This window comes from Scyliorhinus canicula, chromosome 15 (assembly GCF_902713615.1).
Source record: "Scyliorhinus canicula chromosome 15, sScyCan1.1, whole genome shotgun sequence".
Taxonomy (NCBI): domain Eukaryota; kingdom Metazoa; phylum Chordata; class Chondrichthyes; order Carcharhiniformes; family Scyliorhinidae; genus Scyliorhinus; species Scyliorhinus canicula.
Window position 1 is genome coordinate 56886994 of NC_052160.1, and position 16125 is coordinate 56903118.

Sequence of the window (16125 nt, forward strand, 5' to 3'; positions counted from 1 at the left end):
TCACATTTTCTCCCAAATTTGCACCCACCAACAATAAACAGTAACGAATGTCAATCCCCATATTAACAACAACAATCCCATCCTCCCACCAACCCCCCAAACAACTGCCCGCATGTTAACATAAACAAAGAACAAAAAGGAATCAGGAATCACTCATAGTCACCATTAATACACAGTCGCCCAACCCCCCCCCCCTCCCTCTAATGTTTGATGTCATCCAATTCTTGAAAGTGCATAATGAATAACGCCCATGAATTGTAGAACCTCTCCATCCTTCCCCTCAGTTCAAACTTAACCTTCTCAAGAGTCAAGAATTCCAACAGTTCCCCATGCCAGGGCACCGGTGGAGAGGTTGCTCTCCATCCTATCAGGATCCACCTTCGGGCGATCAACGAGGTGAAGGCTACAACATCTGCCTCCGCATCCGTTTCCAACCCCGGCTGGTCCGACACCCCAAATATGGCCTCCCAAGGGCCCAGGTCCAGTGTCACGTCCACCACTTTAGAGATTACCCTAAAAACCTCCTTTGAGTAATCCTCCAGCTTTGGACAGGACCAAAACATATGAATGTGATTTGCCCCCCCCCCCCCCCCCCCCCCCCCCCAAACGTTGACACACAACTTCTACCCCCTCAAAGAACCGGCTCAACCTCGCCCTTGTGAGGTGTGCCCTATATATCACCTTCAGCTATATCAGCCCCAACCTCGAGCACGAGATGGAGGCGTTCACTCTCTGGAGCACCTCATACCAGAACCCCTCCTCCATACCCTCTCCCAACTCTTCCTCCTATTTTGCTTCGGTCCCTTCCAGTGGCGCCTTCACCTCTTCCAAAATAGCTCCGTAAAGCGCCGACACTACTCTCCTCCAGTCCCCCTGTCGTCAGTACCTCCTCCAGCAATGTGAAGGTCAGCTCCACCGTGAAGCTCTGTATCTTCTTCCTGGTAAAATCTCAAACCTGCATGTATCTAAACATTCCCCCCTGCTCCAGTCCATACTTCGCTCCCAGCTCCTTCAATCCTGCAAACCGACCTCCAAGAAACAAATCTTGTAATGTCTTAATGCCCTTCTCCTCCCATTTCCAAAAATTTCCATCCCACTTCCCTGGCTCAAATCTGCATTTTCCTTGACCCCGCCCCCAACCCGAAGTGTTAACGGAACTACCTCCAAATTCTCAATGAAGCTATTATTACCGGACTCCCTGAGTATTTCCCCGGGGCCATCGGGAGCGGCGCTGTTGCTAGTGCTTTCAATCTTGACCCCCTGCACAAACTCTTCTCCATTCTGACCCACTGGGAATCAACCCCTCTGACCCATCTCCGCACCTTCTCCACATTCGCCGCCCATCAGGTTCGGAAGACCGAAATCCTCTGCCTAACTCCCCCTCTGTAGCAGCACCTTTCTAACTAAAGTGAGTCCCTGCCCTATGGAATGGCAGCACCGCCCAACCCCCACAAACTGCCGAGACCACAAAATACTCACTCGTCTCAATTTAATTTGTACCCTGAGAAAGACTCAAACACCTGAAGCAACTCCAATAATCTACAGCCTTCCTTAATGCAGAGGAACACTCAACTCAGCACAGATATGTGGCTCTCAAGAGTTAACTTAGTCCCACCTCAATTATCCTTACCAATTTTTAATCGACTTCCTATTTGGAAGCAGTTATGGATTTGGTTTCTGATTCTACCGTCGAGATTCTCCGGGCAGACACGGCCGGAGAATCCCGCCCGAGGTCAATGGATTTCTCCATTGTCGGCGTCTTGCACGTGGCGATCTTGCGGCGGGAGGGGTGGGAGAATCTCGCCCTACATCTTAACAATGCTCTGAATATAAATAATTTTGCTTAATCTCTACTTTTGATAGTTTTAAATGAAGCTCCATCCTCTTCAGCCAACGCAAAGATGTTTTCTTGTTTACCTTAACCAAATTTCGAACCCGATTTCCTTTGAGCTTTCTCTATTCCAGCAAGAAGCCCCTCATGGCTAAATCCATTTATCATGATTTATATCAGTAAGGCTCTCCAAACCTTCGTCAATGACTGTTAAGTAGGTCAAGGAGACAGTTTCCCTATAGATCTATTAAGGGATCAGTTTCAACTCTTCAGGAGGATTCTCTAGGCTGCTATCCAGAGGGAGGAATCGCGATATTCCATTGTATCAGGTGTGAGGCCAAAAAGGGTATTGATGCCCACTGCGAGCCTCCTGGTTCCCACCAGCTTCAACGAGTTTCCTATCCAGAACTGGCGTGAACATGCAGACATCAGATAAAAGCCCACTTAAACATCATAGGGTGCGATTTAACCAAAACATTTCTAAGGGTGGGATTCTCTGACCACGCTCGCCCAGTGACTGGAGAATCGTGCTTTAGGTCAATAGACTTTTCCATTGTCCGCGTCTCGCCTGTGGCAATCTTGCGGTGGGCGGGTCGGATGATTCCAGCCCGAAGTGTCATTTTGGGTGCGTTTGGCAGGGTGTTTCCTGCTGGCCTTTTGGATGAGATCCAGACCGTTATTCACCCACACGTGGTCATTTATGGGCATTGGGGAGTTTCTCCCTAGTCCAGCCCATACCTGGAAATTGTTTCCACAATGGGGAGCCGAACTCGCCGGCAAGACCGGCTCTTCAGAGATTGGGCCGTCATTTTGAAAGGGTGTTCCGATCTATTGGTGAGCTTGAAGGTCCACCACAAAAGCACCCATGGGCAATGCCACCCCACGCAGCCTTGGCCCTTTCCCCCCCCTGCAGATTTGGCCATTCCACTACCCTGACCCCCCCCCCCCCCCCCCCCCTCCAAATGAGGGCACCCTGCTATGGGGTTGCTGAGACCCTCCCCCCCACTTTCCGGCCCATCTTCACACCCCCAACCTTTATGAGGCCCCTGAATTTACCCCCCCCACAACCTTCTTACCGTCCCTCATTCCCTCTAGCATGGGCTTGGCACGCCATATTCCCTGACCCTTGGCAGTGCCAACATTACAACTGGGCACACTATCACTTCTAGTCTGGTACCCGAGAAGTGCCCAACACCCTGGCAGTGCCCTGCCTTGTCCCCGACCACCAAAGGGGCTCCAATGGCCTGAGAAGGACAGACGGCCGGGGTGGTGATGGGATTGGGAGGGGGAGGACATGGGGAGACTGGAGCTGCAGCGTAACCCAGGGCCACCGTGTAGCCTGTTGGACCTGATTGAGCACGGAAGTACTCAGCATGTTAACATGTCTATCCTTTTCTCCCTCCAGAGAATGGATTTCGGAGTATAGCCAGGAATGGCTGCATTCTACCCTTGCGGACACACTGAGGCTGCAGACACAGGTGCTGCTCGGGGAGGCGTGACAGAAGCCTGCCCCAGAGGAGCAGGGGCCAACCGGTGAGGCTGGAGAGCTGGCTGCCCAACAGGGCAAGAGGGAGAGGAGCGAAGGAGACATCGTATCAGGCCATATGTATACTGTCAGTGTCTGTCCTTCGAGATCCTGCTGGACAGAGCGTGTCGCCGAAGATTCAGGCTGACCAGAGAGACGGTGTGACACCTGTGCAGAAGAACCCTTGCTCCAGGTGACGGTCATCCTGAAAGTTTTTGCCACGGGGTCCTTCCAGGCACCAAGTGGGAACCTGTCAGGGATTTCGCAGACCTCCATGCACAGGTGTATCTGCACCATCATGGATGCCCTATATTACAGGGAAGTGGACTATATTAACTTTGATGTGTACCGAGCCCAACAGGTTGCCCGGGCAGCAGGATTCGCCACCATCGCTGGCATGCCCAAGGTCCAGGGAGGTGACAGATGGGACACACATCCCCCTATGGGTATCGCGTATGAAGGGTGCACTTCATCAATAGGAAATGCTTCCACTCCATGAATGTGAAGGGGGTGTGTGACAACCGAGCGCACGTCTTTGCCTGATACCCGGGCACCATACATGATGCATACTTCCTGGCATACTCGACAGTGCCCAATGCCTTCAAGATGCCTTCGTGTGAGAGGTTGACCCCTGGGTGAGCAGGGGTATCCGCTGCGGTCGTGGGTAATGATGCCTGACTGGAGGCCCCAGACTGCCGCTGAGAGTCACTATATTGACACCCATGCAGCAACCAGGAGCATCTTCTCCACGGTGGATCTGAAGTCTGCATACCAACAGCTCCCAATCCGCCCAGAGGACTGCCATTGCACGGCGTTCGAGGCAGACGGCCGCCTTTTCCATTTCCTCCGGGTTCCCTTTGGCGTCACAAATGGGGTTTCGGTGTTCCAACCAGCAATGGACCGAATGGTGGACCAGGACGGGCTGCGGCCACGTTTCCGTACTTGGATAACGTCACCATCTGCGGCCATGACCAGCAGGACCACGACGCCAACCTCCACCGATTTCTCAAACCGCCCAAAAACTCAACCTCACATATAATAAGGAGAAATGCGTTTTCCGCACAACCAGACTAGCCATCCTCGGCTATGTCGTGGAAAACGGGGTCCTAGGACCCGACCCTGACCGTATGCGGTCAACTCCCTCTCCCTCACTGTTCCAGGGCCCTCAAGAGATGCCTCGGATTTTTCTCCTACTATGCCCAGTGGGTCCCCCAGTATGCGGACAAAGCCCGCCCACTATTTAAGACTACACTCTTCCCACTGTCAGCCGAGGCCCGCCAGGCCTTCAACTGCATTAAGGAGAACATCGCCAAAGCCGCCATGCGGGTGGTGGATGAATCAGTTCCATTTCAGGTGGAGAGAGACGCCTCAGAGGTCGCTCTCGCTGCCACTCTGAACTAGGCAGGTAGGCCAGTAGCGTTCTTTTCCCGAACTTCAACACTCCTCAGTCGAAAAGGAAGCCATTGTGGAAGCCATACGGCACTGGAGGCACTACCTCGCTGGTAGGAGGTTTACCCTCATCACCGACCAGAGATCAGTAGCCTTTATGTTCGATAACTCGCAGCGGGGCAAAATTTAAAATGACAAAATCTTGAGGTGGAGGATCGAACTCTCCACCTATAATTATGATATCGTATACTGTCCAGGGAAGCTCAACGAGCCCCCAGGTGCCCTGCGCCAGCGCGCAAGACGACCGACTACAGGCTATCCACAATGACCTCTGCCACCCGGGGGTCACCCAGCTCGCCCACTACATCAAGGCCCGCAATCTGCCTTTCTCCACCGAGGAGGTTAAAGCTGTCACCGCGGAGTGTAAATCTAATTTCTATAGACCAGAAAAGGCCCACCTGGTAAAGGCACCCCGGCCCTTTGAACGACTGAGTATTGATTTCAAAGGGCCCCTCCCCTCGACCAACCGTAACATCTATTTTCTCAATATCATAGATGAATTCTCTCGCTTCCTGTTTGCCATCCCATGCCCCGATATGACCTCCCATACAGTCATCAGAGCCCTGCACAGTGACCTCACCCTGTTCGGTTTCCCCAGCTACGTCCACAGTGACAGGGGTTCGTCCTTCATGAGCGACGAGCTGCGTCAGTACCACCACAAGCAGGACTACCAGCTATAACCCCAGGGGGAACGGGCAGGTGGAGAGGGAGAACGCGACGGTCTGAAAGACCGTCCTACTGACCCTACGATCCAGGAATCTCCCGACCTCCCACTGGCAGGATGTCCTCCCCGACGCGCTCCATGCAATTAGGTCCCTCCTGTGTACGGCCACAAATCGGACTCCTCAAGAGCGATTATTTGTTTTCCCTAGGGGCACTATCACGGGGGCCACTATCACGGGGGCCTCGCTTCCATCCTGGTTGAGGACACCGGGCCCTGTCCTCCTTCGGAAGCACTTCTGGACACATAAAACAGACCCGCTGGTAGAGAGGGTCCTACTCCTGCACTCAAACCTCCACTACGCATTTATCGAGCACCCAGACAGCCGACAGGACACCGTTTCCCTCCGGGACGTGGCACCTGCAGGATCTACCACGACTACTACCACTACCGCCAAAGTACCCCTTACACTACACCCCACCCGACCCCCCACACCCTGCGCCCCCCTTTCACCCGTCACGCCGGTCAGGAACGAAGCTCTGGAAGAACCACCCCCGGAGTCCACCCTAGGATTCGCACCGAACATCTGCCCACAGCCATCCGAAGCAGCTGCAACTCCGGTGCTCCGTCGGTCCCAACGCACGATTCGAGCACCGGACCGACTGGACTTATAGACTGGTCACCCCCGCCGGACTCTATTTTTTAACAGGGGGTGAATGTGGTGAATGTATAATATATAAATCCACACTGTATATCACTGTGTCCCTGTGGGCTCCATCTGTGAGCCTTTGCGCGGCTCTGCCCACAGGGGGAGATGAGGAGCATGTACAGGGCCACAACTGGAAGTATAAAGTGCTGCGGTCTTGCGAACCTGCCTTCAGTTTAGCTAGTCACAGGCAGGCTCAGTTGTAAGTTGATTAAAGCCACAGTTTACTTCAACTTGTGTCTCTGAGTGAATTGATGGTCGCATCATCACCCTGGCTGGCCTGGGGGTTGTCCACCCTCACGCAGCACTGTCTACCCATCCAAGTGGTGGGGGCTGCATGGGGAGAGAAGGTGGTGTGGGTGGGGGATGCTGCCAGGGGTACACAGTGGTGAAGATTCACCCTGGCTGGCCTGGGGTTTGCCCATCCTTGCACAGCACTGCCTACCGTCCGCCTGGTGGGCACTGAATGGGGAGTGAGGGGATGTGGGCCGGGGGTGCTGCCAGGGGCACAGAGGTGCTGACTCACCCGGGCCGCTGTGAGGAGATCGTTCAGCTTCTTGCGGCACTGCTGGCTGATCCTTGCGGTGTGGCCCACAGCGCTCACCACCTGTGCCACATCCGCCCAGGCCCGGTTGACACTGGCGGGTGGCAGCCTCCTACCCATCCTGAGGTAAAGGGTGTCCCGACTCTCCTCCACGGCATCCAGCAACATGTCTACCTTGCATCTGTGAACCACAGTGCTGTGCTTCGTGGAGCCACCTTCTTGGCTGGAATGAGAATGTGTGGGGTGCAGGGTGCTGATATGCAGCTCCTGCTTGTCGAGCTCTTCAGTGCCAATTCTGACGCTGGTTGGAATTGCACTAGTTTCAAGTGGTCAGAATGCTGACCCATTGAATGGCTCCAGGATGGCACCCCCAACGGGACTGGGAAACACTCCTGCTCCTGATTCAGGCCCTGCATCAACACGAGCCTACCAAACGGAGAATCCCACCTAACATCAACTTCGCTCCTAGTGCCAGCGGTAAACAGTCCCGATTCTTTGCTGGGGCAAGCACTTAGGCTGAAAATGGGAGAATTGCACCGTTTATCTTCAATCAGTTGAACCAACTTTACTATGGATGCTAAATATTCAACTTGAGAAAGAAGCTCCTGCTTCTGTCCTGCAGAATTACTGACAAGACACTGAACCAAACTGTTACTGAGCTACAATTTTGCTAAAGGCAGTCCCTCGTGTTGGGCAATACCCTCTTGTCCAATTTACCTGCAAGAATATCTTTGCCCTATAACAGTCAATACTATCAATTAAATAAATTCAGGTTAGTTCTGGACAGATAATTAAGTGAAGTTCGAACAGATAGTGAATAAAGGCACCAAGTGTCAAATAGATTATATAACAGATTATAAAATCATAGAACAAATTTGGAAATGAGATGGAATAGTCATGGGGTGCGATTCAGCAGACTTTAACTCGATTTAGCATTTAGTGGGTGTTTCCTGGCTCTGAAATCTCAATTTCAACAGCGCTTTGCTATTTGTTTTTGGCCTGGGGAAGATTCAGTCCACCGAGGCCATAATTCCTGCTGGCGGGCTTGGAAACACTCAGGGTGCCATTTTGCAAGGCTGCCTCGATCTGTTCCCCACTCCTTTCAGGCTGCCCTGATCTTCAACTCCCCCTCTCCCCCCAACCACAGGAAGGCCCCCGGGTCCGATCCCTGGCAATGCCAACTTAGCATCCTGGAAGTGCTACCCTGGCAGTGCCAGGGTGCCTGTGTGGCACTGCCAGGGTGACAGAGGGACAGCCAGGGTGCCACTCTGCCCTGGTCCCAACCACCCAGCGTTCTCCAATGGCCTGGAAGACTCCCCCTCCTACCCAGGTGCCGCTCCGCCTGATCCATGTTTGTGTGGACCCTGCCCAATGAATGCAAGATCCAGACCATGATATCCAATGAGATTCCGTTGAATCTCGCGAGACATTTCGACTTCGTAAATCTGTCCAGAAAACGGCCTTGTCTCGACCCGAGAGCAACGAGGTCACTGAATCATGCCTGTGGCTTTCACTTAAATAGACAATGCCAAGAATATTTCTAAATGATACAATGAGAAAATATCAGACTGCTTTCAGTCATACCCAAGTTACTGATATAATCATCCCTTGTCCACCCGCTCTTTTATGAGGTCTATTCACAAGAAATGCAAGAATATGTTTACTACTGGATCCCTAATTGTAAAGAAAATGCATAGCATAAAATAACTAAGGGGAGGAATTTCTGCAGATGTTTGCTCTCCGGCTGTAGACCCGGCAGAAGCTTGGAAGCCGCCATCGTCCCCAGCATTTAAACTCGAGTGGGAGATTGCAGACCTCTACAGCAATGCCAGGACTGTGACTATTGAGCTGTTTGCAAACAGACTGAACACACAAACTGCACACCTGCCTTCTAAACTTCAGTAACTGTAAAAGAATATTCCCCAGGTACCCGTCTCTTCTAATTAGAACAATACTTTGCAGCCACTTCCTTTCTAGTTACGAGAATAAATTAGAAAAGGTTAGTGTTGAGGGACGGAGGCAGAACAAGTGTAGGAACCCAAACCATTTCATTTCACGGTTATTTTAACACTCACAGTGTGCACTCCTGTTTGTCTCTTTGCCTTAAAACTCGCCAACATGTTCATGAAAAATGTATTTACATCTTTTGGGAAGAAGCTGAAGCCAAGTTTTTCCAGGATTGGGATAACGGCAGGAAAAAGAACTAGAATAAAAGAAGAAAAATCATACAAATGACCAATTGTCGTACCTCTGCATGTATAAGTTTAGAAAGGAGGATGAGATTGAGAGAGAGGAAGAGAGAGAGACAAAGAGTGGGAGATAAAATGAGAGAAATATTTGTAACATCAACTTTCACACCTTGGTATATCCCAAAGTGCTTGACAGATAAAGTGTTATGGGCCAGGGTTTAGAGAACCCCAACGTGTATCATGGAGTTCACCTGACCCACGACTTTTAATAGATTGTGGTATGGGGAGCACACGGCCCACTCTACAGGTGTGGCACAGCAGAAATGGAAAAGTATTTTTTGAAGCAATACAATGTTTATTCTATGAACTCAAGTTAATCTTTTTAAAACATACAGTGAACATCTTAGCAACCATTAATTCAAATACCACCCCCAAAGAATACAACACTAAGTAATCCTTAAGCTGTCCTTTTAACATCCATAAGACTTAAAAAAGAACTATTAACAGAAGCACATCAGGTTAAAGTCACTACTGAGAGCAGTTATTAATTTTAAATCACCAAAGGATTAATTTACAGTTTTTAGATTACAGAGAGACTAATACCCCTTCTGGCTGTGACTGCAGCTATCCAGCTCCGAAAATGAAACTAAATCACACCCTGCAGCAAACAGCCTAAAACAAAAGTAGCATCACAATCACACCTTGGTGTCTGGTCACTGTGCCTGAACACTGCGGGAGGCAACACCACACACACACACACACACAACAGCCAACATCCGAACACCCAGGGGATGGGACATGTCCACGGCCAGAGGATGGATGCCATGGGGAGCGGGAGATGCCTGAAGGGATGAGCCAAGGGATCGGAGGGCATCTGCATTGTGGAAGAAAGTGACAGAGACATCAATGTTTGTGCACAAGGGTGTGTTTTACAATTTCCCACTCTCCCAATGGTGCCACCACCACCTCACTCCCGGTGCCGTCAGTGATCCTCAACATGCTTGGCTCTACTACTACGATTAGACGTTTCCCCAGGATGCACATCAGAGGTGGAGGCAACCAGCTGCCTACCTCGTCCCGTGGCCTTCGATGCCCCTGGCGGGCGTCCTCTGGGGCCAGGGAGCCACGGCACACTTGTCGATGGCACATGCCACCCTGTACAATGTGCTGACTTTGAGACGTGGCCTCATCAGAGGGGTGGAACTTGGGGGAGCTGGTGGCTACTGTCATCACTCCAAGGGATGGGTCCTGGTTGGCACCCAGCTTTCCCTCCTCTCGGTTGGTGCCCATAGGGCCCTGGGGTTCACCTTGGGATGAAGGGCAGTTGGTTCCTGCCCTGGCAACCGCTGCTCTGGCTCTGCCAGCATTGGCGGTTCCCCATAGTTTGCACCATGGTGCCGACACCCTCGGCGATGCTCTTCAGTGACTGGGACATGCTCTGTAGCGCCTCGGCAAAGCCCACCTGCAACTGGGACAAGCTCCGCAGCACCTCGGCTGTGCCCATCTGAGAGTGGGGTATGTCCTGCAGAACCCCATCAAGGTCAGCCTGGTACTAGATGACATCCCCCAGTGAGTCGGGCATTCTGCCGAGACCCACAGCTGTGGCTGTCACCGAATGCGCGACGCCTTGGACACCTTCACTGATGGTGCCAACGTTGTGCACCAGGCGTCCCACTGCGGTCACCACCCTAGCAGTGTTGGCCTCAGTGCCATGCATTGCCGGGGACTCCTCTAAGTGGCTATGGATCTGCAGGAGTGATGCTGACATCTCCCTCAGAATGTCCCGGCTGCTGGCTATCATCTCCACCAGCTCCGTCATGACCTCATCCACAGGCCCAGAATCAGGCTGGGACCCAGCTGGGTCCTGGGATCCAGCAGACCTCCAACTGCTGACTCGCCTTGGGTTCCTGACTCTACGTGATGTGCATCATCAGCTGTGTGGTGCTCACCAGATTGTGCCCCAAATGCCTGTCCACTAATAAGTCCCACCGAGGTATGTGAATCTGAGCTGGCGGCGGGTGGGGCTGACAGCTCTGGTTCCATCCTCGTAGCTCTCATCAGAGGTGTTCTCGTGGGAGGCAGACGAGGGTGTAGCCCGGGAGAGGCTGGCACTGTCGCCTGGAGGATCTGCGGGAAAATGCACGTGTGATCCGTGGGCAGCATGGATCAGTCAGTAGGGCAATAACAACTCACATTTGACAGGTTCCCCAAGTGGAGCCTGGTGGTTCCTCACCTCTCGGCATCCACCAGTTTCCACGTTGGTGAACGTCCTATCCTCAGCCACCCCGGTCACTTCCAGGGCACGCTTCTCGAAGGAGGTGAGGATTCTTAAGTCCGGCACATCAAAGCCAGACTGGGCCCTCTCCCGAAGATTATGGAAGAGCTTTTCCTTTTTTTTAAAAATAGTTCTTATTGAAATTTTTTTGAAAAATATATATCAACAAAACAATACAATAATAACAATAATAATAATAAACACCCCACGGCACCCGTAACAACGCATATAACAAACCCCCCAACCCCAATAAACAACAGAATAAATTAACAATAAGCAAATTAACTTAAACACTATCCCCCCAAACCCCACCCCCCCCGCCCCCTTCCCCCCCCCCCCTCCCTGCCGGGTTGCTGCTGCTGACCTAGTACCTGATCGTTGAGCCAGAAAGTCGAGGAAAGGCTGCCACCTCCTAAAGAACCCTTGTACCGACCCCCTCAGGGCAAATTTGACCCTCTCCAGCTGAATGAATCTCGCCATGTCATTAATCCAGGTCTCCACACTCGGAGGTCTCACATCTTTCCACTGCAGCAAGATCCTCTGCCGGGCTACTAGGGACACAAAGGCCAAGACATCGGCCTCTTTCGCCTCCTGCACCCCGGCTCCACCCCAACCCCAAATATCGCGAGTCCCCAACCTGGCTTGACCCTGGATCCCACCACCCTCGACACCGTCCCCGCCACCCCCTTCCAGAACTCCTCCAGTGCCGGGCATGCCCAGAACATATGGGTATGGTTCGCTGGACTCCCCAAACACCTGACGCACCTGTCTTCGCCCCCAAAGAACCTACTCATCCTAGATCCGGACATGTGGGCCGGTGCAGCACCTTGAACTGGATGAGACTAAGCCTTGCACATGAAGAGGAGGAGTTCACCCTCTCCAGGGCGTCCGCCCATGTCCCCTCCTCAATCTGCTCCCCCAGCTCCACCTCCCACTTCGCCTTCAGCTCCTCTACCGATGCCTCCCCCACCTCCTGCATTACCTGGTAGATGTCAGACACCTTCCCATCCCCGACCCATACCCCCGAAAGCACCCTATCCCTTACCCCCCGTGGGGGCAACAAAGGGAACCCCTCCACCTGTCGCCTAGCAAACGCCTTGACCTGAAGGTACCTGAACATATTCCCCGGGGGAGCTCAAACTTCTCCTCCAGTTCACCAAGGCTCGCCAACGACAACGGCAGCATGTCCCACCTTTTAAATTCCTCCTCCATCTGCTCCACCAACCTAGTAAGATTGAGCTTGTGCAGAGTCCCCCAGCTCCTAGCCACCTGAACCCCCAGGTACCTAAAACTCCTCACTGCCCTCTTTAGCGGGAGCCTACCAATCCCCTCCTCCTGATCTCCCGGGTGTACGACAAACAGCTCACTCTTGCCCAGGTTCAATTTATATCCCGAGAAACTCCCGAACTCAGCAAGAATCTCCATCACCTCCGGCATTTCCCCCACCGGGTCTGCTACATACAACAGCAAGTCGTCCGCATACAGCGACACTCGGTGCTCCTCCCCACCTCGCATCAAACCCCTCCACCTCCTCGACTCCCTAAGATCCATGGCAAGAGGCTCAATTGCCAGCGTAAAAAGCAAGGGGGACAGGGGGCACCCCTGCCTCGTCCCACGGTGGAGCCTGAAGTACTCGGACCTCCTCCCATTTGTCGCTACACTCGCCATCGGGGCCTCGTACAGCAACCTCACCCATTTAATAAACCCCACCCTAAACCCGAACCTCTCCAACACCTCCCATAAGTACCCCCACTCAACCCTGTCAAAGGTCTTCTCCGCATCCAATGCCACCACAATCTCCGCCTCTCCTTCTGCTGCCGGCATCATTATCACATTTAGCAGCCTTCGCACATTAGTGTTCAGCTGCCTCCCCTTCACAAAACCCGTCTGATCTTCATGTATCACCCCCTGCACAAAGTCCTCTATTCTAGTGGCCAAGATCTTCGCTAGCAACTTGGCGTCTACATTCAGCAGTGAAATCGGCCTGTATGAACCGCACTGCAAGGGGTCCTTATCACGCTTCAGGATCATGGTGATTAGTGCCCGAGACATCGTCGTGGGCAGAACACCCCCCTCCCATGCCTCGTTAAAGGTCCTGACCAACAGGGGGCCCAGCAGGTCCGCATATTTCTTATAAAATTCAACCGGGAACCCATCCGGTCCCGGCGCCTTCCCCGACTGCATGTGGCCAATCCCACTGACCAGCTCCTCCAACTCGATCGGCGCCCCCAGTCCCTCCACCTGCTCCTCCTGCACCCTTGGAAATCGGAGCCTGTCCAGAAAATTCTCCATTCCCCCTCCCACCGCCGGCGGCTCCGACTGGTACAGTTCCCTATAGAAGTCCCTAAAGACCTCATTGACCTCTGTCCCCTGCCGCACCACAGTCCCATCTCTATCCTTCACTCCACCAATCTCTCTAGCCGCGTCCCGCTTACGCAGCTGGTGCGCCAGCATCCTGCTCGCCGTCTCTCCATACTCATAGACCGCTCCCTGCGCCTTCCTCCACTGTGTCTCCGCCTTTCTGGTGGTCAATGAATCAAACTTGGCCTGCAAGCTACACCGTTCCCCCAGCAATCCCTCCTCCGGGGCCTCCGCGTACTTCCTATCCACATTCAACAGCTCCTCCACCAGTCTCTTTCTCTCCCCCCTCTCCCTATGGGCTCGGATGGAGATCAGCTCCCCCCTAATCACTGCCTTCAGAGCCTCCCACACCATTCCCACCAGGACCTCCCCAGTATCATTGACCTCGAGGTACCTCTCAATAGATCCCCGAACCCTCCTACACACCTCCTCATCAGCCAACAACCCCACGTCCAGCCGCCAAAGCGGTCGCTGGTCCCGCGCCTCCCCCATTTCCAGATCCACCCAATGCGGAGCATGGTCCGAAATCGCGATAGCCGAATATTCGGCCTCCTCCACCCTCGGGACCACACACGTGGTTCACAGTGGTTGGAAGGGGGATGTGAAAGGAGAGTTAGGATGGGGGGGTGGTTTGAAGGGTGAGGTGGGTGGAGGGTTGGGGGTCGCATGGTTAGTTGGGGGGGGGGGCGGTTCCCTTGGGGAGGGTTGGTGTCTACTCACTCATGCTATGCACTGTAGGCCATTGACCTTTTCCGGCACTGAAGGCCAGTCCTGGTCACACTTCCCAAACTCACAGCTGCTGCCACCTTATCCCAGGCAGCACTGGCTGCCCTATGGCTGACTCTCCTGGACCCTTGGTGGGACAGGACATTCCTCCTGGCCTCCGCTGTGTCTAGGAGCCTCCCCAGATCTGAGTCCCTGGATCTTGGAGCTGGACTCCTCGGCGCCATTGTTGTGAGTGGCCTGAGCAAGTACTGCTTGACCTGGCAATAATAATAATAATATTTATTGTCACAAGTAGGCTTACATTAGCACTGCATTGAAGTTACTGTGAAAATCCCCTAGTCGCTGTGGTGATTGTATATCTGTGCAGATGCAATACAACTGAGCAAGCACTAGGGGGAGCACGGGAGAGGTATAAAGACATGCGACCAGGAAGTCAGGACACTTCACAGGAATGGCAGCTGGGAGCAGAACAGGCAGGCAGCTCTGATGTAACATTAAGTTAAGCACTGGAGAGAGAGAGAACAAACTCATAATAAAGCATCTACTTCAACTTTAAGACTACGAGCTTATTTAAGACACAAGGAACAACACATGGCACCAGAATTGGCTTCAGAACGCTTACTATAAGATTACACAAGCTGCAGACACAGAAAGACCAAAATGGCAAGAAAGACGTTGGAAGACTTCGCTGATTTACTGCAATTTGGACCACCACCGCAGCTAGGAACAACCGGTAATTTAAGTAATGACTGGAAAAGCTTTAAACAAATGTTCGAGATATATATCGTAGCAAATGATATGAACGCAGTCTCTGACACAACACAAATAGTGCTGCTACTCACAACAGTGGGACAGAAAGCTAGAAAAATCTATAATTGCTTTAAATACTTGAAAGGTGAAGACAGCACCAAATTAGAAGTAATACTGAAAAAATTTGAAGATTGCTGTAACATCAGTAACAATGCTGCTTTAAAACATTCAATGCCCAGAGACCAAATTGCAGAGGGAATGAGTGATGCAAAACTCAAACAATCAAAACCAGAACAGAAAGGGTTAACTCTGAAAATCGCGATTGAAAAGTCCAGATCGAAAGAAAAAAGTAACTTTAATGCTTTACAAAGCAAAAATGCTGAAAAACACTGTAAAATGGCTTCAGAGCACATTTCACAGTCTCCGGGGAACAAAAGACGAAAGTCTGCGCATGCGCAGGAAACCGAAGCCGCACATGTGCAGTGGACAAAAAAGCGCATAGTAAAGGAAGATCGATGTGCGCATGCGCAATCGAGCCCTACGCATGATGTCACGAACATCATGACATCGGAGGACCCGGACCACGCCCAATTAAAAGGGAAAACGCCCGAAAACGAACAAAATGAAATTTAAAGCTGTAAAACCCAATTTTCTGACCTCAAATAATGGAACAATGCCTGAATTAACACCAGCAGTTGAAATTAACTGTCACAACACCCTGGAACAAGCAGTCTGCACCACCCAAAGTGAAGAGAACGAAAACAAATCTGAAACAAAAAAATGATGATTTGTTTTTCGAACAATACTACTCAGACTTGGCTGAGTTATTCGGATATGCTGATCACAGCATCAGCAACACGGTTGCAATGCTCAACACGACTCTACTCATGGTAGATTAATCCAATACCATGATGCCATGGCAGATCGTCGAGACATTGGATGACAGCAACACCCAAGAAGAAGACGAAGCCACACAAAGACTCCGTTGAGAGAGCATAGATTGACTCCACAGAGAGAACACTGCATGACTCCACTGAGAGAGCGATGAAAGAACCACAGAGGGAGCGACGCTAGCCTCCATGGACAGCTCGTTGAAAGACTCCAAAAC

General features: G+C 52.1%; 1 protein-coding gene across 1 annotated transcript in view; it reads right to left on the bottom strand.

Moving 5' to 3' along the window:
- Positions 1-16125, bottom strand: part of LOC119978477 (cytochrome P450 3A21-like) — an 88307-nt gene that overhangs the window by 14358 nt on the left and 57824 nt on the right. The window contains exon 8 of the mRNA XM_038820138.1: positions 8792-8919. Within this exon, the coding sequence (XP_038676066.1) occupies positions 8792-8919 (128 nt within the window). The remainder of the gene's footprint in view (positions 1-8791; positions 8920-16125) is intronic.